Source organism: Balaenoptera acutorostrata, chromosome 10 (assembly GCF_949987535.1).
Source record: "Balaenoptera acutorostrata chromosome 10, mBalAcu1.1, whole genome shotgun sequence".
Taxonomy (NCBI): domain Eukaryota; kingdom Metazoa; phylum Chordata; class Mammalia; order Artiodactyla; family Balaenopteridae; genus Balaenoptera; species Balaenoptera acutorostrata.
Window position 1 is genome coordinate 77845815 of NC_080073.1, and position 27106 is coordinate 77872920.

The window sequence follows — 27106 nt, forward strand, 5'->3', positions numbered from 1 at the left end:
GGGAAATAGCAAGGTGAAGCTTGCAAATTGTTCCTACTTCCCTAATTTCGCTCCTCTTTTCCCAAGTTTAAGGAAGTTTTTATTATTATTATTATTATTATTATTATTATTATTATTATGCTGTTGTGATATAAAATCCTCCTATTGCACTACCCTATATTTTCGAAGTCTCCTTTCTTCAAAGGGCCTCTTGTTCAACAATTTATTAAAATACCACTTAGGCAGTTTCCCCTGGGAAAGGGGCAAATCTTGCAGATAGATAGACAGACCTCTCCCAGGAAAGAGGAAAAGTGCAGGATGCCCTGAGCTGAGTATAAAGGGGTCTGATCCTCTGAACACGGCGGGTGTGCCGCTGAGCCAGAGGTCAGGGGGGGTTTGGGGGCCTCCTTTGGAGGTTCACCGCGATCACTGCCCTCCGCTCTGCTGCTCGTCTAGCTGACTCAGTGGAAAGTGGGGTTGGGCTGTGGCAGTCCAGGCCCCCTTCCCAACAGGGAGATAAGTAACATGTACAGCAGAGGAGAAAAGGGTACCACACTGACTTAACCAAGTAGTTTACAGAATCCCAGGACCCATTTTGTCATCCTGTAACAACTTCTGATTACTATGTAGCAGGGTGAAGTGATGTTGCCTTGGTTTGACACATGGAGAGAAGGAACCATTGGGGTCCAGCAATGTCTGAGTTTTAACTGATCACCTCAATATTTTTCCTTCTCTGTCTCTAATGTTGGACATTTTGGGTTTGATATAGTAGGAAAAAATATTTAATGTTGTAAAGAACATGAACCTTGGGATCAGACAATCTGGGATTCAGATCCAGCCTTTGCCACATTTTAGCTCTGTTACCCTTGTCAGGTTCCTTAACCTCCCTAAGCCTCAGTTTCTTCAGATGAAAATTTGAATAATAATACATACTTCATAGAGTTTTCAGGAATAAAATGTATCTTATGTATATAAAAAGCCTGGTGCTTAATAAGTGCACAATAAATGTGCACTTGTTAATGTGACCTCATTCGTGAGCATATTTCTTATATAGCATAATAGCAATTATGAATGTCCTTCTTTTTGGTAAGACTCAGAGAGTTTAATGCCTGAGTAAAAGCCACACAGCTAGTAAGCAATAAGATGGCATTTGACACCAGGTATGTCTGACTATATAAAACCCAGGCTTTTATTTTATATCATAGGTTTCCAGATTCGGTTCATGGTTCAGCACCATTTTTCATCTGTGTATAGAAAAATGTGCAACATAAAGGCAAGATAATAAATTTTCATAAAGCCCAAAGTATTCAGTTTTAAGAACTCTTATGAAATTGTCCTTCCTTCTTTTTGGTCTAAAAATACCACTTCTTTTATGAGATGATATGAGAATTGATTTTTTTGATGTTATTTGGTAAAGTTACAAAATTTGAAGGTCTCCCACAATACTAATAAAATGAACTCAGAGGTCTGATAACCACTATTCCTGCCTATAGTTAATATGGGCACAGATGATGTAAAATATCAAGAAAGGAGTTTTAATTTGTTTAATAATCTGAGAAGAGGATGTCACAGTTTATAAAGATCTCCATAAAAAAATGTTTACATCAAAAGTTGGCCTTTTTTTCTAAAGAACTAATACGTTTATCTGGAAATTAGACTTACGTGGATTGCTTTAATTTCTAACAATTCTAGATAGTTAAGATGTTACTCTACTCTAAATCATAACAGCTATAGGCAAAGCTTATACAATTGCATTCCAAACACAGGAACGCATAGAGTTTTCACATTTATTATTATTTTCCTTTAGATTTCGTGGTGTGCATCATGCATTTGCAAAAATCTTAGCTGAAGGAGGAATACGTGGGCTTTGGGCAGGCTGGGTACCCAATATACAAAGAGCAGCGCTGGTGAATATGGGAGGTAATGGAAACTTCGTTGAATTCTGCGAAGTCCTAATCGCCTTCATCATTTTAATTATAAGCACTCCATCGGGGAAAATGAGAATATTTATTTTATTATTTTTAATAATATGTACTGGCAACAGTCTTCCCTTATGTTATAATGTCATAATTAAATATTTTCCCTAGAACATTTTCACTTTATTCTATGACGATGTATGAAAAGGATTTCCTAAAACTAGCAAATTGTGACAATAAGGAGATAATACCAAACCATTTCTAAGGGCTACTCTCCACACCATACCTTCCTCTCAGATTCAAACTGGTATATGTACCATATGTGATGGTCATTATATGCAGACTACAAATCTTCCCCCCCCCCCCGCCCCCCCCAGTAATCCTGCTCCTCTTGCTGTATAATCCATTCTGTACAGCTGGGCACCTCAGGCTGGAAATCCGAATGTTTCCTTAACTCATCCCCATCTCTCACTTCCCATATTCAGTCATTAATTTCTCCTATCTTCTAAATATTTCTTAAATGCCCCCCCCAGTATTATGCTAAGTGAAATAAGTCAGACAGAGAAAGACAAATACCATATGATCTCAATGTGGAATCTAAAAAACAAAACAAAACAAAATGAAAACAGACTCATAGATGCAGAGAACAGGAGGTTGCCAGAGGAGAGGAGGGTAGGAGGCCAAAATAGGTGAAGGGGATTAAGAGGTACAAACCTCCAGTTATAAAATAAATACGCCACAGGGATGTAATATACAGTATAAGGAACTATTACAATAATATTGTAATAATTTTGTATGGGGACCGATGGTTACTAGACTTATTGTGGTGACCTTTTTATAGTGTATGCACATGTCAGATCACTATGTAGTACACCTGGAATAACCATAATATTACACATTAACTATATTTCAATTAAAAGAAAGTCTCCCCCCTCAATGTCTACTACCTTAGTATCCTTAAAATGACTGTTTTTACAATAGTAACCATCAAAACACAACTAGACCACTGCCACAGCTAACTGGTCTCTTCCTCTGCCCTCAAATTTGTACCCAGTATCCATCGAACTTTATCTAAAATACAGATCTGAACATGTTATTGGTATCCTTAAAACCCTTCACTGGCTTCTTATCACTCAGAGAATAAAGTGGAAATTTCATAACATAACACAGAAGGCCTGTATAATCCAACTTGTGTCTTCTGGGGTTGAGCAGTTCATTGACTCTGGAGCAGAGAGGGAAGCAGAGTCAAGAGCTAAAATGTCCCACTGCCCGCACACACCAAACTCTTCCTCACCTCTGCACTCTCTGTCCTCATCCCTCTTCTTCTATTTAGTTTTCTTCTGCAGATCTTTTAATACGTAGCTGAGGTGTCTTCTCCACCCATGTACTTTACCCAGACCTCCTGCAGCCACCCCTCCCAGGTCATGGTGTGTTAGATGCCCCTTTATGTGTTTCCATAGTTCCCCGTGCTTATCTCTGTTATTAGTTTTACCTCATTTCATTGCTTTCTACTATGTGTCTATCTCCTCCTCTAGATTTTGAGCCCCCTGAAGGCAAGGACTATGTTTCATTTTTCTTTATTTCCCCAGTCCCTCGTACATAATCAACAAACATTTAATGAATGAATCAATGGATGAAAGACTCCTAAGACCAAAATTATATGATTCTAAGAAACTGATAAATAGCATTTTTGAGAGGTATAGTAACATATCACTCAAACATCAAAGGGAGTAAATCTATTTTATATACTGCTGTTTCAGTCCATTGATGTCTGCTGCATCATATTGGTGGATATTTTGGTTTTCAGAAAACCTTTCAGATTGTCGTTCTCAATTCATTGCTTCAAAATCTACTGCAGCCCAGATTTCTCTTCCAAGTTCCAGCTATCTACTCAGCATCTTCATTTGGTTATCTTAAATATATCACTTTGAATGTGTCCAAACCAAGCTCATTTACTAAATCACTTCCTTCTCTGTTCTTCCCAATCTCAAAATATGATATCATCATCTTTTTAGCTGAACAACCCAGAAACCTGGGCATGATTTTGATCTCTTTGCTTTCACTTGCTCCTTACAGCCAACCAGTCACCAAATCCAGCCAATTCTGTCTTGCATATATATCTCAAGTTCATCCACTTCCCTTCATCCCCGGAGCCACTCCTTTGTCCAAGTATTATTGATCTCCTCCTACTGGACCACTACAAATGTCTCCTAACTAGTCTCCCCACATACACCCCACAGCCATTTTGTCCCACTATGCATCTGAAATTTTTCTAATCAGGATCACTGGTGCCTATCATCTTACTTTAAAACATTTAAAGTAGTCCATTCTCATTTTCGCATCTCCATAAATGGCAGCTGTGTCCTTCAAATTGTTCAAGCTCAAAACCTTGCCGTCATTTTTGCTTCCTTTCCTTCCCTCCATATTCAATCTGCTGGCCGATCCCTGTTGATCCTGTTGATTCTGTCTTCAAAACACCCGAAATCTGACCAGCACTCCACAGCCCCTTTATCCAAGGCGCCCTCATTTCTTATCCAAGCCACCATCATTTCTTATCAGAAGAACCGCAGCAGTCTCATATCTAATCTGCCTTGTCTCCCGATAGTCTACTCTTAACGGAACAGCCAGAGTGATCTTATAAATAGTGGCCCAGGTCGGTCACTCCTTTGCTCAGAACCATCCCCTTCTCCAACTCTTGCTGCCTCTGCTCCTGTTAAACTAGTGTTCTTGCTGTTCTTCTAACATACAAAGCTGACTTTGCCTCAGGGCTATAACACATACTGTGGCTCTGCCCGGGACGCTTTGTCATAGATATCTACGAAGTGTACTTTCTCAAGCTTCCTTAAGGTATCTGCTCAAATATTATTACGAGGTCTTCCCTGATCACCCTATTTAAATTCATATACATCAACCTTCCCCACCCTCCCACACTCGCTGTCCCCTTTCCTTGCCTTGTCTTCAGAGCAGTCACTACCATCCGAAATGCCATGTGTTTACTTACTTGTTTATTGTCTCAGCCTTCAACAAAGAATGGGGATTTTGTTCATTTTGTCCACGGCTCTTTCCCCAGAGCCTAGAATAACGCCTACCACATAGCGGGCGCTCAGATATCTGGTGAATGATCAAATGCATCTACCCATTCTTACCTCTTTCCAATTCCCTTCTCTGTACTTTGGTGTATGTAATCTTTACAAAACTCCAGTATTGTGACCTATCCCTCCCCTGTTTAAAACCCTTCAACAGCTCTTCTTTGTCATTAGGAAAAAAGTATAAAAAACTTAATGTAGAATAATGACCAGGACCTTTTGTTTAAAGTGACAGAATCTCAACTCAACCTAACTTAGGCTAAAGAAAGGAATTCGTCAGCTCCAACACTGAAAAGTGCAGGGGTTGAACTGACTTTAAGCAGAGCTGGATTCAGATGTTCAAATGATGTAATTGGGTGCTTGTCTCTCTTCCTCTTTTCCTCCCCCTCCATCTGCTTTCCTCTGCGTGAGAGCAAGAATGGGATCTTTCATCCTTCTACACATTCTTGCCCCATTCTTAGCACATTCTTTTTTTTTTTTTTAATTAATTAATTAATTTATTTATTTATTTTTGGCTGTGTTGGGTCTTCGTTTCTGTGCGAGGGCTTTCTCCAGTTGCGGCAAGCGGGGGCCACTCTTCATCGCGGTGCGCGGGCCTCTCACTATCGCGGCCTCTCTTGTTGCGGAGCACAGGCTCCAGACGCGCACGCTCAGTAGTTGTGGCTCACGGGCCCAGTTGCTCTGCGGCATGTGGGATCTTCCCAGACCAGGGCTCGAACCTATGTCCCCTGCATTGGCAGGCAGATTCTCAACCACTGCGCCACCAGGGAAGCCCCTTAGCACATTCTTGACACAAAAGACATTCATTGTTGAATGAATGATATTTAAGCTTTCTTTTTCTATGTATTGCCAGATTTAACCACTTACGATACAGTGAAACACTACTTGGTTTTGAATACACCACTGGAGGACAATATCGTGACTCATGGCTTATCAAGGTAAGACTGTTTTAGTTTGTCTCTTTCTGTTTTTTCCTATCTCACCCTTTCTTCCATATTTGGCATAAATTCTAACTTTTGTCTCTTTCGATTGAGAACCTACTGATATCACCCTTAAAGAAAGGCAGTAGTACATTTATAAAGAGCAATTTTCTTAAAGTTTGTTGCAGTTAAAATGGAGAAGGGAGGGGCAGAGTTGCAGAATGTTTCAGGTTAAACCTCCCCAAATATTTGCACCCTGATGGGGCCATCCCAGGGTCAGATTCTGATAACTGATTCTCCAACTCAATTCAACGGGTGTGTCTGAGTACCTTTTAGGTTAAAGGCACTGTGCAAGGCCCTGCAGTGGATACAAAAGGTAAACCACACTCCTTCCCAGGGAGTGTACCAAGGGGAAAAACAAGACTAGTATAAAAAGACTGTACAGTAAGTGCTAAAAGAAAGGGACTAGTTACTGTAGAGTTGGGGTGGGAGGTGCAGAGAGAAAAAATAACCGCTCAGAAGGGCCTACAAAGGAGACAGAATTAGATAAGTGTTTTGAAGGGCTGTGGCTTCTGACAGACAGAGACATGATAAAGAAGAGCATCCTAGGAAAGAGAAACAGCTTAAATTCTTTGCAACACAGGTTCAAATTGTCCATTAGAGTGAGTTACTTTATAGATGTCGAGTGTCCTTATGATTCTATTTAGCTTCTGATCTTGTTTCCAAATTCTAGACCCCTTTGTGCTGTTTAGACAACCCCAAAAGTATATGAGTAGTGCCAAATTAATGATATTTGGAGATATACAAATAGACATAGATATAAACGATTCCAAATTTCAGGTTCACCTTAACTTAATATTCCTAGAGTAGTTTTTCTTCATTCTTCCTCTTTTAAAATAAGTGTTATCTTTAGTGCTGCCAGGGCAATCTTTCTGTCTTCGCTCAGCTTTCTTTCACGTTCCGAACTTTCATCCAGGTGTGTTCACAAGCAACACCATATTTTCTGTAGCCAATAGCCCAGCCACCTCTTTCATAGAGAAGACTGAGGATTTTAGGCCTCTGTCCTGTAAACATCTGTATGATATCTGTACCCACCCTTACATTCTTCCCTTCACTATCTTCGTCCATGCTGTTCGCTCTGCTTGTGAGACTCTTCCCCAGTTTCTACCCAGTCAAGTCATCTTGAGAGATATTCTTGTCTTTCAAGGGGCTTGTCTGTTCAGTGTTATGATCTATTCTCGGAGCAGGATATTCAGTTCTAATAGTCCCACAGTGATGTTACCTCTGTTTCTTTTTCATTGTCTTTCCACCCAAATGGGCTTCAAAATGCCACACTTCTAACTTAAGATTCAAGAATTTCCCAGCAGGTGTAAATCTGCCTAACGGACCCGACTCCACCTAATGGATCTGTCTTTTTTGGAAAGACATAGGATTTCCCATCACTATGTTCCAGCCCTAATCTGAAATAACTTCATCTTACTGTTCTCTAAGTCAGGTTTTAAGAAAACGGGGTGACTGGTACTTGGTTCATTCTTGAGCTCCACGCACTGGATCAGGTTTTTAACTGGGTTGGTAGGAGTCTGTGTGGTACGTGAGGCAGCTCGAAAGTCACTAACCACAAACTCACAGCTAAGTAGGTAAACAGTGCTGTGCGATCTGGAAGTTCTGCAGGCTGTGTCACAGGGTAAAATGAGCGATCATGGAGGTTGGAAGGGGATTGCAGCCGTGCAATCGAGAGATTTATACGAGCCATCAGCATCTGAGGGAGAGGAATCTGGTATGAAGAAGAAGAGTAAAAATGGCGCAAGCACTGAACCATGTGCTTAGAAATGGCTAAAATGGTAAATTGTATGTTATGTGTATTTTACCACAATTAAAAACAATAGTGTAAGTGAAATGAAGTTCTGGGGCAAGGGAGGAGCAGAAGACTGCGGCTGGGATTTTCGGGAGGTGGGGAGGCAGGTGGCAAAGGACGTTACTACGGGATGCAGCAGAAAGGTGGGCTGTTGAATGAATTCAGGAAATCGTACAGAACAGAAAAACCAGAAAAATTCCCTCTTCCCTCTTTAAATCACGAGGCTATTGAGAGGTAAAACTGTGCAAAAGGTTAGCTTACACCATGTGAAGATCACAGATGAGCATGATTATTTAGTTGATCCTGAAGAGGATTGCTGATTCTGACACAGTGCTGATGGGCTGTTACAAACTAGCCTTGCAGATGGCCATCTGGTCTCCTAGAGAGAACAGAAGACTTACCCAATCACTCTCGGTCCATTATCACTTTAGCCATGTCCTGGGCCTCACTTTGGGGTGTTAACTAGCAGGGAGTGATAAAGGTCAATAGCAAAAAGCAGCAACATTCATGCCAAGTAGCTTGATGAAACTGACGTTCCTTTTACTCCTCTCTCTTCTCACTTTGACCATCTTACCTGAGGCCTCCTTAATATACTGTTTGCTCTCTTTTAATATTTATTTTTTAAAGGAGCCTAGCCAGATCACACTACCTCCTCAAAACAATTTGATAAGAAGAGGATGAGGCAGGCCACTGGCAGCTGCCCCTAAGGTCTCTGTGTGCCAAATGGGGCGACAGTTGCCAAAGGGGGTTCTTGATGTGGTTATTATACAGGTAAAAATAAATCCTTTAATAATAAATTAATTAGTTAATGACTACTAATTAATGAGGGCTACCTACGTTTTAAAAATAGAATTTATTAATATTAACACTCTGGTAGAAGTCGTTTCCACTCTTGGCGCTTATGTGTGAAGCAGAGCTGGCACCCAGCCTCGCTGAAGCAAATGAACAAGTAAAAATGTAGTGTTTCCCTCCAATCTTTTGAGCCAAGAGGGGGAAATTGTGTACCTTTTTCTATCCTATTTCTTTGTTCTTCCTTACCTCTTGATTGGTCTTGTATGCTGTTTCTAGTAGACCTAAGTTTTAGAACTTAGGTGAATTTTGTGTTAGTTGAGATATTTCTATGTAAAAACGTGAAGGTATATTAAAATAAATGATATTAAACTTGGACTTGCAAAATATCTGAACAAATAGGAAAGAATGTTAAAAGTGGGGCAGTCTAAACCTCCTGGGATATATATGGTGAAACAGTAAGTTCTTTCCACATAGGCAATGCCTGTTATGTGGACAAAGACCCAAGAAAAGTTACATGCACAGTTGGGTCATTTGCTGGAAAATGTAAATAGATGATATGGGCTCCTTCTCTTGAATTCAAGAATTCCTAAAGTGAGTTTCTCCTTTGAACAATCACTCCTGACCTGAAAGAGTCATAAAGAGCTTGGGGACTTCCTGCTGCAGCAGTTGAGAGTAATAGAGTGTGAAGATTCCTAATGCAGCTTCAGCCTTCCTACCACAGAGCCTTCAGAAACTTCAAAGGCCTTGCTTGGCATGGAACTCAGTGATCCTTATCTCTGGGAGGTACTTGATGTTCCAGAAGGACATAAAAGTTTTCCACAGTTTTTCTCTCTAGCTTTCCATTAGCCCAGGCTGACCCCCCTGCTTCCAGCCTGTGGACTTAGCTGCCACCTCCTGGGTCCTGGGCCTTCCATTTCCTGTGATTCAGGATAGCCACCCCTCTTCTCGTCATCTGTGTTTCTCCTGGAGAAGTTTACAGCAGTGAATGGGTTCTCGGGTTATGGAATGTCGATAATGTTCCTGTATTGCCTCGCTCATGCCCACATTCATAATGAACTGATGGTGGTCTCTGAATTGTTTAGTCACTCATTTACAGAATCTTGATTTACTCTGTAGTGGGTTGGCCACATCCATTTTGTCTGTCTTGAGTAACTGACCAGAAGCCTTTCTCAAGAGGGGGTAATTATGAACCAAATTATGTGATTCCCACACTTACGATCCTTTCAATGACTTCCCTTTGCATGGAGAATAAATCAAACTCCTTAAATTAGCCTTCTCTGCCTGCTTCTTTAGTCTCTCATCTAGCTGGTGAGAAGGAAGCATCTATGTTGAGACCTGCTGCCACCCACGAGCCTTTCCATGACTGCCTGTCACCCAGTTACTCCCTATCACATGATCTCATTTTATTTTTTTCATAGCACTAACCACATTATTCATTTCTCCTCTACCTCTCCCAAGTAAGTGCCTTGAGGACAGGATCTTATCTGTCTTGTTTACTGCCTACAAGAGTGCCTGCCTACAACAGATGTTCAATGTATATTTGTTGACTGGAGATTCTTTTTTTTTTCCTACCTCTTTAATGAATTAAGTTATCATTGATTTTAAGCTAAAACAGCATTATTATGAAGAATATTATAGTACTAGATTTAGTATTCCATTATTTCTAAATATCAAATCCCCTTTCCTTAAAAGTTAGAAACTGCTACATATTATCTTTCTATTTCATTTGTTTGTATCTATAGTTTTTGTTCTGGACTGGTAGCTTCTATTCTGGGAACACCCGCTGATGTCATCAAAAGCCGAATAATGAATCAACCGCGAGATAAACAAGGAAGGTAGACAGAAAGTCTTCAGTATCCATGGATCTGAATGTCTGTAATAATATTGTTCTTTAAAGACCCTTCCCTGTATTTATTCTTGATGGAAATGTATTTTTGTGTTTACATGTGTTCAACCAGGAAATTGTTTTTATGCAGTTACCTGCTTTGTGTCTGATGGAAAAGTACTGTGCATTTGGGGAAATAAGCTAATTTACCCATCGTATTATTTAGACACAAGGTGTTTATTATGACTTTGTTGTTTTCAAACAGTTTTTGAAAATATACTCTGTTGAGAATTTCCAGAGCACTTCCTTCAGAAGCTTATGACTTAGAGGTAACATGGGTAATTTGACCTGATATAAAACAGTATGTTCTCTCTGGAAGAGATCAGGTGGAGTGAATTCTAAGTTATCAGACCAAGGATGGGGTGAATCAGAAAACTCAACCTTGAAAATATCTTTAAACTCAAAAGAGGTGCTCTCTATATACAGAACCACAAATATTATTTTTTCTAAGCTAGCAGAAAATAGTTAAGTAAGTTTTCTTAGACCATTTAAAAATTTTATTTATACATCTATTTACACGTAAGAAATTTAACAAAATTGTCTTCTTTCCTTTTTAGGGGCCTTCTGTATAAATCATCAACTGACTGCTTGATTCAGGCTGTTCAAGGAGAAGGATTCATGAGTCTCTATAAAGGCTTTTTACCCTCTTGGCTGCGAATGGTAAAGTTAGGTTTTTCCTGCCTTTGTTTTTGTTTTCTTTATATTAATTCTTAAATCACTTTTCCTCTCTAAATATTTTCCTTTTCTCTTCTGGCTTTTGGCATGGTTCTGCCCCCAACCATGGTTCTTTCTTTCTTTTCTACATCTCTTTTCATTTTCTTTTACCTCCAAGTCCCTTGGTAGATTAAGGTAAAATAATTCAGTTACATCAGAAATGAATAGGTTGATATTATGTTGTTAGAAAGCCAGTGGATAGATTGTTCTGAAATGTAAAGCGTTTTGCTATTTAGCCAAAATATTATACTTTGAGATAGGTATACAGATTTCATATGAGACCATTCCTATCAAAATGTTACTGTTTCAAACAAAATTAGTTACTTTGATGATAAATGTTGCATTACCCATTAATACTTATCACCACAAAGCTCTGCTTAGGAAGAAAACATTATATAATTTTTATTTAGTCTGGATGCTATTTTTTACTGAAGTGAACTAAGATGTAGAATTAGATAGACTTACGTTAGTAACATAACAAATATAATAAAAACAAGGTACTCAAGCATTTGGTAAGTTAGAACATATTTGAAAGAATGGAAGAGTTATGGGTTTAGAAATTCAAACAATCAATACTTTACACAATATGATATAATAATATTAACTGAGCACCTACTCCATGCAAAGCCTTGTACTCGATGCCTGGCTTTGGGATGAACCTAAGAGTCTCAGCCCCTGCTCCAGTGCTGGAGCTTCCAGTCTAGGTCAGGAGCTTCCAGTCTAAGTCAGGACAAACACTAAGAAACCAGAAGCAATGAGTGGAAGAGTCAGGGGCATGGGTTGGGGATCCCTGGTGCTATCAGAATATATATAGCAAGTAAGGACAGCCTAACCTGGGAGATTAAGAAAACCTCCTTGGAGAACGGACTTCTTTTTTTTTTTTTTTTTTTTTTTGAGAATGGACTTCTGAATTGAGATTTGAAAAATGAGTAGGACTTGGCCAGGTCAAAAGGGCAGAAAAGAACATTCTAGGTGGAGGAACTAGATGGAGTGGACAAAGAATATGACGAATTCAAAGAACTGAAGAAAACCCAGCTGTCCAAGGCACAGAGATGTGGAGGAGAGCAGCACAGGGTGAGGCCAGAGAGAGGCAGGGACTGGATCAGGAAGGGACACAGGACCCATGAGAGTGAGGGGCATTGGCTTGATGACATGTGCACTTTTAGAAAGACCTTTCTGGCTGCCATGGGGGTTGAGGAAAGACCAGGAGTAGTGATAGATGACAGATAATGATAACTTGGACTGGAATATAGCAGTGGGGACAGAAGAAGATAGAATTTTAAAATATTTAGGAGATAGAAAGGAGATAAAAAAGAACATGACTGGATGGGGAAATGGTTGGAGAAGGCAAGGAAAAGTCAGGATTCATTCCCAGATTCCTGCCCTGAGCAAACAATGATATAATTTCCTAAAATGGGGACCATTTGCAGGGAAGAAGATTTTGTGGTAGAATAACAAGTTTAGTTTGGATATGGTAAGTTTTGGATACTTGTAGGTCATCTAAGAAGAGATATCTAGATGACTAGCTTAATATATTGGCCTGGATCTTAGAATCATGAGGATGGAGATTGAGATTTGAACACTGTCTACACACAGATAATAACTGAAGCTTTGGGGATAAATGACATCACCAAGGGTAGTAGGTATCTATCTATTAACATGAAATTAATAGACAAAGCCCTTGGCAATATCTGATACAAAAGCATACCTAAGTTGTAAAATATAATTTTGATTGTCTTGATTGTACTTTGAAGTTATCTCAAATCTGTGGATATTTAATGGAAAGGAAGATATTGACTTGGCCTGCATGAACCAGGCACTATTATAAGTGCTGGTAACACCAAGGAATAAGATGTTTATTTTTTTTTTTTTTTTGCGCTAGAGGAGCGTACAATGTGATGGGAGAAGATAGACACGTAAGTAGTTAAAATTACAGAAATTATGAAGCTAATATTACTAAATCACTTGGTATATGGCCAGTGCTATGCTAATCATGCTCTCAGCCTAACTCATTGAATTCTCCCAACTATCTCTTTAGTAAGTTAACTATCATCTCTCTCTTTTATAGAGGAGGAAACAATAGCGTAAAGTGTCTGAATAACTTGACCTGACTGGGTGGTTCGTAACTGTGGGAGCCAGGGACTCAAACCCAGGCAGTCTGACTCCAGAGGACACAGTCTTACTAAAGAGGCTGCCAGTGCTGTGAACAAAACAGGAGAACACAGATAGTGGCGTCAAATGGCTTGAACTCTTTGGGAAGTCCCAGAAGGCTTCCCGGAGGTGATATTTGATCTGAGCTTTGAAGGATCAGGAGGTGTCTTCTTGATCAGTAGGTCAAGAAAAGCGTGAGGGAGCAACATGAGGAGGGGCACCAAGTCATGTGTGGCCCCGATATGTCTGGTGAACTGCAGGAAATTCCGTGTGGCTGGACAGTAGGTCCTCAGAGGGCAGGTGGTGGGAGAGGACGCTAGAGGAGCACTTAGGGACGAGGCTGAGAAAGATCTTGTGGGGGCAAGTTCAATAGTTTAGGTGAAAGTCTGCAGGTAGCAAGCATCTGTTTGAACATGGAAGCCATGTGCTAAGATTTGCCTGGGGACAAGACTCCTGTGGCAGCAATGTCAAAGCTACACTGAAAGCTAGAATGCAAGAAAGGGCGTTTCGGCAGTGGTCTAGCCAGGAGATGATTGTAGAAATGGAGAGAAGATGGATTCCAGGAACATTTGTGCTTGACTCCACAAGACTTAGTAAACGATCAGATGGAGAAAGGGAGGGAGGGAGAGAAGGAAATTGGACTTTGATGTTTCTAGTGTGAGAGACTATGAGGATGGGTGAGACCACTGATGAAAAACAAAATCGGTCAGGAGAAGTGAGGGGCAGGGAGAACATCACGTACAAAGGAGCACTGAGACCACTTGATCTGACCCATTATCTTTATACATGAGACTCAGGAAGTATAAATGACCCCAAAAATGAGTGCTTAATATATGACAAGCTCTGTGCTAAAGCTCTTTACCCACATTAATTATTTTTCTAAGTCTTACAAGAACCTAGTAGAATAGGTGGGGTTATCCTCCTTTTTCAGATTAGAAAAACATGGCTCAGAGTATATAAGAAACTCACTCAAGTTCATGTAGCTAGTATATGGCCGAGCTGGGAATTAACTGCAAGTCTGTTCAACTCTAACTAAACCCATGCTCCTAACTAAGACAGTATACTGAATTTCTCAAGATCCTGCAGCTCATTATAGAAGTTTTAAAAGAAAAGAGACAGGTCGTGGTAATGGAGAAATGTTACCAGAGACAGGCTGGATTACCACCAAAGATGACCAGGGTGGCATTGCCTTGTTGGTCTGTCACAGTGCAGAACCCTGAGCTTAGAAGCCTAACTCCTGAGCACTTCCGAGTAAACTGGCCTTGCACGTACAGATGCCCTTCAGCCAAACTCATTGAAACCGATGACTGGACCACAACATTGGCTCAGCCACTCTGAGAAATACACTTGGCCAGTGATCCAGATGCTGAAGTCCTCTGGACAGCTAACTTCAAGCTATTTGGGAGCCAAGTTATAATCAGAAGGTTGCTTGCTGAACACAGAACAATAACAGGAAGAGCTTATTTGTGAACTTAATATTGAAAAAGATACACCCAAGAGCACTTACGTGTTGAGCCCCACAGTAATAGGAATGGAGAAAAACTTCTTTTTCCAGCAGTTATGACAACATGGGTTCACATACACTTGGATTATTTTCAGTGGTACAACTATGCCAGTGAGGAGAAAACAAGTAAAAGCATGTACTGGCCACATGCGCCTCTATGAAGAGTCTCAGTATATCCCGTTTATATACTATGCATGCTATTTGGCTATATGATCTTCCTCTTTATCTCCTCTTCTAAACCCAGCTAAACCCAATCCCAGTTCCTTCCACTAGTTAGAGAAAATATGACCTCGCTTTGCTCAATCCCTGATTAATATTTATTTCATTTGCATATAGTTTGGGTGCTATGAGGAAGAAGTCTGATTACCAGCGCAATTAGGAATGATTGCATAGTCCATTCTTAACTAAGACCTCCGCTTCTAGATCCAATTGCAGTCATATCTTTGGCTCACTTCATTTTTATTGTCACAAGAGTGTGGTTTCGTCACAACTTCTTTATTTTGTCTATGTCTTCGTACATTTCACTGACTAAGATGTCTTCTCCTAACTCCACTATTATATTCTCTGTCTACCAGTATAACTTGCTCAATATTTCCAAACACGAATGACATAAATATTGCTTTACAAACTTTCTAACCAAATACATTTTACATTCTAATTGCTTAAGCTTATTTCTCCACTCTAATGTGATCAGAGTTCCTCTCTGATCGATATTACCCATAACCTATCAACCAAACCAGATAAGAACTGGATCCGAGACACCCTTTCTCTGATGGCTACTTCCAGTGTTCCCTCTGTGATTTTCCTCTGTGTCTTTAGCGTTTTTATCTTCTGTTATTGAATAATCCTCATTCCCTTATAATTCCTTTTGGCACAGTTACACCTTCATAGTCAGTTCTTTCTGAGTTAAAAGCCCTTTTCTCCATTTAATGTGAATTTTTATATTCATTAGGTGATACACCAGGTGTTGGTTTTATGACCTAACTCTCAAAGGTTAATCTTTCATCTTCACTTTCATGTTCTTAAGTGCCTCCTTCTCACGCTTCATATGTAAACTACATGTAGAGGCAAGGAGCCCAGCCTAGAATTCAGGCATGCCGAGCCCGAGCCTTTTATCCAGTAACAGTCAGTAAGAGGAACCCTGGAATGGAAGGCAGAAGGCCGTGGTCTAGCTCCACAACATGCTGACAAGCATCTGATTGCTAAGTCTTAGTGTCCTCATCTATAAAACAGGGATATCAGTACCTTTCCTTTCCATTGTAACTTGTTCAGAGAAATCTGTGAGAAATAAGACATGAAAATGCTTTGTAAATTATAAGGTGCTCTACAAAGGTGAAATACCTTTGAATTGCCTTTAGCATACATTTTAGAATGGAGTCACCATACTTTAGCTGAAACATTAAGACCCTCCAGAATCTGACCAAATCCTGTAGATCCAACACATATATCCTATCACAGTTGTACTTTTCCAGTGAAATCATTTTCATTAATGTATCTTGGAACTTTGCTTTGTTTTACCAACTTGAAATCATCTTGTTCCTCTCCAAAATAACCCACAGTAAATAAAAATACTTTTTTTCAGCCTAAGTGGATTCAAAATGAGTTCGTCATTCAAAGATGTGTATGCATATGTGTAGAAGATTTATAATTGCTTTGAAATATGCACTAACTTCTTTGGTTAATCTTTCAGACCCCTTGGTCACTGGTGTTCTGGCTTACTTATGAAAAAATCAGAGAGATGAGTGGAGTCAGTCCATTTTAAGCCCTTAAAGATGCAGCCCTTAAAGATACAGTGTTCATTATCATTGAAATGCGGGCATCTGCAACATACACCCCCTATTATTTCTACCTCTTTAGGAAGACACCTTACTCCACAGAGACTGTGATTTATAGGGGGCAGCACTTTATTTTTATCTGGAAACCCAAGTTCTCTTTGACTCCTCTTTTTGTTCAAAAGCAATCTGATTGGATCACACAAGGCCACCCAATGAGACCCAGCACAGCGTTTTCTAAGGAAGAGTCAAATCCTGACCACTTACCTTGAGCAAGAAGATTCGACCTTCGAGATGCTATTCTATGCTGAAGAGCTTGCTTAGAGGAGGAAATGCCAGAAGGGAGACAGCATCTTAGACCTGAAGCAGACAATAGGAATGTGGAAAAATACATACGTACATAGTGACCACGGAACATATTTAACCTGTCGTGTCAGTACTTACGACTGAAATTTGATAATTCGCTTTTCTGTTGCCGTTAAAGTGTGCATACTTTAAATTAAAGGGAGGTGAAAGAATAAACATTTTGAGATTTCCCTAGTGTTGAAGGAAGTTGATGTACCTTTTCTTGCCAGGAGGATGAAAAACAAATCAAGTTGAGATGATGTTTGGATCTCAAGGGAAGAAGCCGTTTTCCGTCAGTGCCCTGTCGTTAGTTGATCTGTGTTCATTGGTTAGCTCTCCAGCCCACAGGCTAAGGACTTCCTGACAGCCACCAACCACATCTTGATGAAAACAGAAAAGAGTGTTTGCTTTGTGACATATCCCATTCCAGCTTGAATTTGTCACTAGCTCTCAAGAATCTCAATATATGAAAAACGCAGTTTATTTGATTAAAGCTCGGGTGGATAGGTCCTTTTAATAAAGAAACATCTGTTATCGTCAGCCTCTCGGTGGCACGTTAAAAGCAAAGCTAAGATGAAGTCAGCCAACATAAATCCTTTCTTAATCTCCCCTTCCCTAACGCTTAGGGTCCTAGAGAGAGAGAGAACTCAGAAATCACACTAAAGCTGTCTCTAGCCTGAATCTTATTCAATTTGACAAAGCCTCCTGCCTAAAAAGTGATAAGTATAAACTGCCTATGGTATACAGTTATGTCTCCAATCACTACATCACATCCCTTTTCTTAGAAAGGGGAGAGATTTCTTCAGATTCACCTCTATACCACCTGTTCCCCCCAACCTCAGACACTGGGCATTTCTGGATGGATGGCTACAGTTATGGGTAGAGGCTGTAACTGTCAAAATAGGAAAACCCCAAAAGCTCAGACCCAAGAAAGACTGTGGAGCTGACCAAACAGGATTTATCATGGGCATGAATGATGTGGAACAGAAAAACGTTTACAAGTACCCTGCGGTTGCACTGATGTATAATCACTGCCATTTAAGAGGGGGAGTATGCTTTAAAATATATTTTAATGTGATGTACTAATATGCAGTGGTTTATTGTTTTTGTAGAATTTACAGAATGTGAAGTTTAATCTCTTAAAATCTTTCAGTGGTCTACTTTTCCATTGCATTCGTCCATCTGTATGAATTGAGTTGTTAAATTTATTTAAAATAATATTATGTACTTAGGTTCTCAAGTGTTCTGTATTAGAACCACTTTAGGAAACTTTGTTTTTTGTGTGTATTTTATACATTTTTAAATCAAGTAAATATTGGATCAAAATAATTATATGCAAACTGGACCATGAAAAAATTTATTTAGCTTTATTCTTTGAGGGGCTTGAGGTAAAAACATTGCTTACATAGTGAGACTATTCCTTGGTGTCTGGATTCAACACGAATAATTGGATTTTTTTTTAACCGGAAATGACTCCTTAGGATGGTCTGGTTTAATTCTTTCATTGTCTAAGTTAGGAAACTGAGGCCTAGAGAAGTAGAGTTGTTCATGCTCATAACTAACTTAGTAGCAGAGCCAGGATAAAAATACAGATCTCTTAATTATTATTACAACTGACAGTTATTGTACACTGATTAGGTACCAAGTAAATGCCTTATGTTATCTTCACAACATCCCAGTCCAGTGCTATTGAATCTTCCAAAAACAGATTTTTTCTTTATGGCATTTCTTGTCTTAGACATTTTAAATGAATTTGAATTGCCTTTAGCATACATTTTAGAATGGAGTCACCATACTTTAGCTAAAACATAAAGACCCTCCAGAATCTGACCAAATCCTGTAGATCCAACACATATATCCTATCACAGTTGTACTTTTCCAGTGAAATCATTTTCATTAATGTATCTTGGAACTTTGCTTTATTTTACCACTTGAAATCATCTTGTTCCTCTCCAAAATAACCCACAGTAAATAAAAAGAAATAAAATTTCAGTAATTTTGTGTCCATACTGAAAGACAGCCATTTCAGACTCACTTTCTTATAATACAACTGTTGGTGGTATTTATCTTCAGCTCAGTATTGATAATACTTAACCTCTGAGCTTCCTTTGCTTAGCTTCCCCATTTTTTCTCTTCACAAATGATTTTTTTTTCTCACTGAAAAATACACATGTTCTTATTTTTAATTATATACAGTCCTTTGTTTTTTATATGTATAAGTGAATTAGCATATCGATCTAAATAAAGAGATAACATTTCTTAAATTCACTTTTAGTGAGGAATAATGTGTCTGTCAAGTGCTCCAAATCCTATTTGATTATAAGCCACTAGTGGTAGGACTATGTCTTGTTTTTATATAAATCTCTACTCTCATTAGTAGCATTTCTTTGCTATTAGGTACTTAACAAAAGTTACATATGATGTGAATCAATTAATTTTGGCTTCATTATTTTAAGATCTGTACCTATCATAAGACTAGTCTGAAATTTCTTTCACTTTGCCAAGAAAAAAAGGAAGGAAACAAATTCAGGGAGGTTTTAAGTGTAAAAAAAAATTACTTTTCTGTCATCTTCAAATTTTTAAGTATAACCATTTATGTACAATTGAAATAGTTATACATGTCCTTTTCTGTTAATGAAAACAGATTCTCTCAGGACCTCCATTGAAAAAATGTTTAATTTTAATACTTGGTGGTTAAAAACATTGAAGGTGAAAATATTTGATTCTCTTCTCCCCAATTAAATCAGAACTCTTTAAAAATGATTACCAAACAAATATATATTATTATTGAATGCCAGGTAATGTGGAGGAAAGGCTGAACATGGATTCTCAAGACCTTTATCCTATTTTGGGTTCTCCTCCTGACAAAGTAGTATAACTATGATCAAGTCCTTTCACTTCTCTTCTCTTGATGTCCATTTCTTTATAAGATGAAGTGACTGAACTCTAGAATCGTAACTTGCATGTACTTGAAGAGAGCCATTATATGAATGTCATGTGAAAAATATATAGGATTGAAAAAAATTATTGGGATTTGTTTTTTCCTGGATTTAATGAATTTCTCGTGTTTTAGGATGAGGAAAGTTTTATTCAGGCCTTACAGTAGAATACAAACTTTTTATGTGGCTGGAAATCCTTCCTTCACCTAGTAGCAGAGTTCTCTTCCTTCAGGCAACCCTGGACATGTCACCCTGCCTTTCACCTTCAATTACTTCTTCACACACACAAGAAAAATTAAAATCTTTGACACTATATACAAGACCCTCTCAACCTGGCTTCAACCCATTTTTCTAAGCTTTGCATATTACTGGGTACCCGCACCCTACCACCTTGCAAATTCATCGCCCCACTTATTTCTCTGGAGATGCTCTTTACGTGGATGCTTCCCAGGCAGTGTTCATTCTGTGCTCTCCGCCGAGCTTTCCTCCCGTCACTACCACCCATTCATCTTCACCCTCACTGGGGAAGTCCTACTTTAACATCTAGAATGATCTCTGAAGACTTGAACATCTCCAGCACCTCCATGCTCCCATTGCTTCTTCTCCTGTGGATGTCTGTCTGTCTGCATGGACGTGTGTCTGCCTCCCTACACAAATAAACTCTTGCAAGCAAGGGTCATGCAATACATCTCTTTCTCTTTGAAACTTCACACAGAAGTCAATTAGAAGGTATTTGTTGAATTCAGAGATTTTTAGGGGTGGAAAGAAAAAGAAACATTTATGTACCCGTGATTAAGCCATATGTTGTTTCCCTCTTACCTTCAGAATAATTATGTCAGGTCAGTAACACTCAATTTCAAGAGATTCTTTACCATGTGCAGTGCTTAACTGCATTTTCAAAAGACCTGTGTCTTTAAACATATGTAATTATTATAATTTTAAAGAAGTATTCATCAGTTTAATCGCTATTGTACAAAAATCTAGAATTTGATAGTTTTAAATAATACAAAATATTTGGTTAGTCAATTAACAGTTAATAAATATGTGATGAGTTTATATTATTCATTTTAGAGTGTGTATGAAAATTATATCACTATTTGTATGTACATTTTACCCACTCGAGTGTTTTATTATTTATGAATCCTGAGGAATACGTGATTATTTTTCTCTCCCCATACTTTACCCCCAACAGGCTGCTGTGATTGTCAACAGCAGCAGGATCCACTTTGAAGGTTTGATAAAAGCAGATGAAGATGCTTAAAGATGTCTGTTTGCTGAAAATAACTGGTAACAAACAGGAATATATGTGAGTAAATATAGTGCATCATTCTGATTTTTAAAATAAATGTTTTAAAATGCCTAATGAGTTGTCAAGGGTTTTGTTTTGTCCTAGTGTGGTTTTGTCCTGGTGTGTTTTTGAGTTAAAATGATAATAACAGATTTAGAGATGATTTTTAAATCTTAATCTTTACTTTTCAGAATTGAAATAGAAAGTACCTTAATTTAGAATGTCAGACTTGAAATACTTACATTAGCAAAAAGAACACCTATACCTTGTCACTATAAATTTTATTTTATGGGTACTCCCTATTAATCCAGTTCTCCTTATTAATCCAGTTCTGCTCTGACTAAAAGGGATGGGTAACTAATAGTTACAGTGATGGACATGCTCACTGGCTACACGTAAAAGACGAAAATAAAATTGAAATTAGTTAAACGTTGGAAAATTAGTCCCTTCTTTTCTGACATCATATTCTACTTTGATTACCGTGATACCACTCCCTCCTGTCACTTATATTTTTGTTTCTCCTTATCAGTCTCTATTGGCTGTTTCTTTGCTGCCAAGTCCTTAAATTTTGGTTCTTCAAGGTTCTGTTCTTGGCCCTCTTCTCAAAGTTCACTCTTTCTCTGGGAGGGGCCACACATTTCTGTGACTTTAGCTACTACACTTGGGCTGGTAATTCCCAAACACATAATAGGCAGTCAGTAGATGGTAGATGTTACCATTATCTGTGTTTCTGGTCCTTACTCACTTATCCAGCTTTACTCATGTTTTCTCAATTGCCAACTTTATCTCTCCACCAGGATGGCCCACAGTCCTTGTGAGCTCAAAATTCACAATATTAAATCAGTAGTTTCTGTTCCAATCCTTTCTCACCACCCTTTACAATGTACTCTTCTTCCAGGAGTCTCTGTAGTGCTACACACCTTGTACTGCAGCCAGGAAACCTCAGGACATCCTTGACTTCTCATTTGTTTACTTACAGTCCAGAATACTTAAACCCATTTATAAAAAAGAAAACTACAGACTAATATCTCTTAGGAATATAGATGCAAAAAAAATCAACGAGCACCACTTTACACCCATTAGGATGGCTATTATTAAAAACAAAAAACACCAAGTGTTGGTGAAGATGTGGGGAAATTGGAACCCTTGTGCATTGCTGGTGAAAATATAAAATGACACAACTGCTATACAAGACGGTATGTGGTTTCCTCAAAAAATTAAACATAGAATTATCATATGATCCAACAGTTCCATGTCTAGATATAACCCAAAAAATTGATAGCAGGGACTTGAACAGATATTTGTACACCAGTGTTCATAGCAGCATTTTCACATAACCAAAAGGTGGAAACAATCTAAATGTCCACTGACAGATGAATGGATGAATGGATAAACAAAATGTGGTATATACATACAATGGGATATTATTCATCCTTAAAATACGAAGGAAATTCTGAGACACGCGATGACATGGATAAATCTTGAAAACGTTATGCTGAGTGAAATAAGCCAGACACAAATTAGCATGTATTATATGATTCTACTTATATGAGATACCTAGAATAATCAGATTCATAGAAACAGCAGAATAGTGGCTACCAGGGCTGGAATAAGGGAGAATGAGAAGTTAGTATTTAATTGGTACAGTGTTTCAGTCTGGGATGATAAAAAGCTCTGGAGATGGATAGTGGTGACCATTGCACAACAATGTGAATGTAATTAATGTCACTGAACTGTACACTTAAAAGTGGTTAAAATGGTAAGTTTTTTGTATATTTTATATGATAGAAAAAAATCTGAAAAAAGTAAAAAACCCATGAATATAGATGTGAAAAAATATTAGCAAATTGAATTCAGCATTATAAAAAGGATAATACATCATACCTAAGTGGGGATTATCCCAGGAATACAAGGTTGGTTCAACATTCAAAAATCAATCAATATAATTCAACTTATTAACAAGCAAAATTTATCTCATAGAATGGGAAATGGTATATGATAAAACTCAATATCCTTTCATGATAAGAGCTCTCAACAAACTAGGAGCAGAATGGAACTTCCTCAACCTGATGAAAGGGATCTAAGTGAAACCTACAGCTAACATAACGCTAGTGAAAAACAGAAGGCTTTCTCCCTAAATCAGGAACAAGAATATCAATTCTCACCATATCTAGTCAAAACTGTACTGGAGTTATAATGAGGCAAGAAGGAGAATATAATATAATGAGGCAAGAAAGAGAAATAACAGGTATTTATATTGGAAAGGAAGACATAAAACTGCCCTTATTCATAGATGATATAACTGTGTAGAATTCTGCAGATTCCCAAGGAGTCTACAAAAACACGTACTATAATTAAGTGAGTCTTAGAAAATCACAAGGTACAAGGTTGATATACAAAAATATAAATATACTGCTATATACTAGCAGTGAAAATTGGAAACTAAAATTGTTAAAAATCAATATCATTTACAATAACATCAAAAAAACATGCAAAACTTAAGGATAAATCTAACAAACTATATGCAAGACTTGTTCACTGAAAACTATAAAACAGTGCTGAGAGAAACTAAAGAAGACTTCAATTAACGGAGAGATAAACCATGTCAATGGATTGGAAAAGTCAATATTGCTCAGCAGTCAATTCTCAAATTGATCTCTATCTACAATGCAATCCTAATAAAAATCCCAACAGGATTTTTTTTCAGAAACTGACAAGTGTATTTTTTTTTTTTTTTTTGGCTGTGATGGGTCTTTGTTGCTGCACGTGAGCTTTCTCTAGTTCTGGCAAGTGGGGGCTACTCTTTGTTGCGGTGTGCAGGCTTCTCATTGCAGTGGCTTCTCTTGTTTTGGAGCACGGGCTCTAGGCGTGCAGGCTTCAGGAGTTGCAGCATGTGGGCTCACTAGTTGCAGTGTGTGGGCTCTACAGCACGCGGGCTTCAGTAGTTGCAGCACGTGGGCTCAGTAATTGTGGCTCGCGAGCTCTAGAGCACAGGCTCAGTAGTTGTGGTGCACAGGCTTAGTTGCTCCATGGCATGTGGAACCTTCCCGGACCAGGGATCAAACCCATGTCCCCTGCACTGACAGGTGGATTCTTAACCACTGTGCCACCAGAGAAGTCCCCTGACAAGTGTATTCTAAAATAAGTATGGAAAAGCAAAGACCTTGAATAGCCAAAACAATTTTGAGGAAAAAGAATAAAGTTGAAGGATTAGCACTACCTAATTTCTAGTTTGACTTTTAAGCAGTTTGGATAATAATCAAGACAGTGTGATACTGACATAAAAGACAGATACAGAATAGAGAGTCAAGGAATAGACCCACTCGCATATGGTCAATTAATATTTGGCAAAAGTGCCAAGGTAATTTAATCAGGAAAGTATACTCTGCTACAAATGGCACTAGAACAATTAGATACCCATATGCAAAAATAAAACAAAACCCTTAATCCTTCTCTCACAGCATAGTCAAAATTAAATCAACATGGATCATAGACCTAAAAACAAAAGCTAAAATTTTAAAACTCCTAGAAGAAAGCTTGGAGGTGTTTTTTTGTTTTTGATTTTTTAACCTTGGTTTGGGCAAAGATTTCTTGGGACTCAAAAACTGCCACCTAGAAAACAGTAAGTAAATAACTTGACTTCATCAAAATTACAAACATTTTTTCTTCAAAAGACACTATTAAGAAAATTACAAGCTGGAGGGGATTGGTTCAAGATGGTGGAGTAGAAGGACGTGCTCTCACTCCCTCTGGTGAGAGCACCACAATCACAACTAACTGCTGAACAATCATTGACAGGAAGACACTAGAACTCACCAAAAAAGATACCCCACATCCAAAGACAAAGGAGAAGCCACAATAAGATGGCAGGAGGGGCACAATCACAATAAAATCAAATCCCATAACTGCTGGGTGGGTGACTCACAGACTGGAGAACACTTATACCACAGAAGTCCACCCACTGGAGTGAAGGTTGTGAGCCCCACATCAGGCTTCCCAACCTGGGGGTCCAGCAATGGGAGGAGGAATTCCTAGAGAATCAGACTTTGAGGGCTGGCGGGATTTGATTACAGGACTTTGATGGGACTAGGGGAAGCAGAGACTCCACTCTTGGAGGGCACACACGGAGTAGTGTGTGCATTGGGACCCAGGGGATGGAGCAGTGACCCCATAGGAGACTGAACCAGAACTACCTGCTAGTGTTGGAGGGTCTCCTGCAGAGGCAGGGGGTGGCTGTGTCTCACCGTGAGGACAAGGACACTGGCAGCAGAAGTTCTGGGACGTGCTCCTTGGCGTGAGCCCTCCCGGAGTCCGACATTAGCCCCACCAAAGAGCCCGGGTAGTCTCCAGTGTTGGGTGGCCTCAGGCCAAACAACCAACAGGGAGGGAACCCAGCCCCACCCATCAGCAGACAAGCAGATTAAAGTTTTACTGAGCTCTGCCCACCAGAGCAACAGCCAGCTCTACCCACCACCAGTCCCTCCCATCAGGAAACTTGCACAAGCCTATTAGATAGCCTAATCCACCAGAGGGCAGACAGCAGAAGCAAGAAGAACTACAATCCTGCAGCCTGTGGAACAAAAAACATATTCACAGAAAGACAGACAAGATGAAAAAGCACAGGGCTATGTACCAGATGAAGGAACAAGATAAAACCCCAGAAAAACAACTAAATGAAGTGGAGATAGGCAACCGTCCAGAAAAAGAATTCAGAATAATGATAGTGAAGATGATCCAGGACGGCGGAAAAAGAATGGAGGCAAAGATCGAGAAGATGCAAGAAATGTTTAACAGAGACCTAGAAGAACTAAAGAACAAACAAACAGAGATAAACAATACAATAACTGAAATGAAAACTACACTAGAAGGAATCAATAGCAGAATAACTGAGGCAGAAGAACGGATAAGTGACCTGGAAGACAGAATGGTGGAATTCACCGCTGCAGAACAGAATAAAGAAAAAAGAATGAAAAGAAATGAAGACAGCCTAAGAGACCTCTGGGACAACATTAAACACAACAACATTCATATTATAGGGGTCCCAGAAGGACAAGAGAGAAAGGACCCAAAAAAATATTTGAAGAGATTACAGTCGAAAATGTTCCTAACATGGGAAAGGAAATAGCCACCCAAGTCCAGGAAGCACAGAGAGTCCCATACAGGATAAACCCAAGGAGAAACACGGCAAGACACATAGCAATCAAATTAGCAAAAATTAAAGACAAAGAACAATTATTGAAAGCAGCAAGGGAAAAATGACAAATAGCATACAAGGGAACTCCCATAGGTTAACAGCTGCTTTCTCAGCAGAAACTCTACAAGCCAGAAGGGAGTGGCATGACATATTTAAAGTGATGAAAGGGAAGAACCTACAACCAAGATTACTCTACCCAGCAAGGATCTCATTCAGATTCGACGGAGAAATCAAAAGGTTTACCGACAAGGGAATGCTAAGAGAATTCAGCCCCACCAAACCAGCTCTACCACAAATGCTAAAGGAACTTCTCTAAGTGGGAAACACAAGAGAAGAAAGGAACCTACAAAAACAAACCCAAAACAAATAAGAAAATGGTAATAGGAACATACATATTGATAATTACCTTAAACGTGAATGGATTAAATGCTCCAACCAAAAGATGCAGGCTCTCTGAATGGATACAAAAACAAGACCCGTGTATATGCTGTCTACAAGAGACCCACTTCAGACCTAGGGACACATGCAGACTGAAAGTGAGGGGATGGGGCTTCCCTGGTGGCGCAGTGGTTGAGAATCTGCCTGCTAATGCAGGGGGCACGGGTTCGAGCCCTGGTCTGGGAAGATCCCACATGCCACGGAGCAGCTGGGCCCGTGAGCCACAACTACTGAGCCTGCGCGTCTGGAGCCTGTGCCCCGCAACGGGAGGGGCCGCGATAGTGAAAGGCCCGCGCACCGCGATGAAGAGCGGTCCCCGCACCACGAT

General features: G+C 39.2%; 1 protein-coding gene across 4 annotated transcripts in view; it reads left to right on the forward strand.

Annotated features, from left to right (window-relative positions):
* SLC25A27 (solute carrier family 25 member 27) overlaps positions 1–19946 on the forward strand; it is a 28343-nt gene extending 8397 nt beyond the window's left edge. Inside the window, exons 5-10 of one of the 4 annotated variants that reach the window (XM_007193829.3) lie at positions 1787–1899; positions 5835–5919; positions 10291–10383; positions 10991–11093; positions 13030–13063; positions 16493–19946. In XM_007193829.3, coding sequence (XP_007193891.1) covers positions 1787–1899; positions 5835–5919; positions 10291–10383; positions 10991–11093; positions 13030–13059 — 424 coding nt within the window. In that variant the 3' untranslated portion in view covers positions 13060–13063; positions 16493–19946. The remainder of the gene's footprint in view (positions 1–1786; positions 1900–5834; positions 5920–10290; positions 10384–10990; positions 11094–13029; positions 13064–16492) is intronic. The other 3 variants (XM_007193830.2, XM_007193828.3, XM_007193827.2) reach the window with 3 other exon arrangements.
* Positions 19947–27106: the final 7160 nt, after the last annotated feature.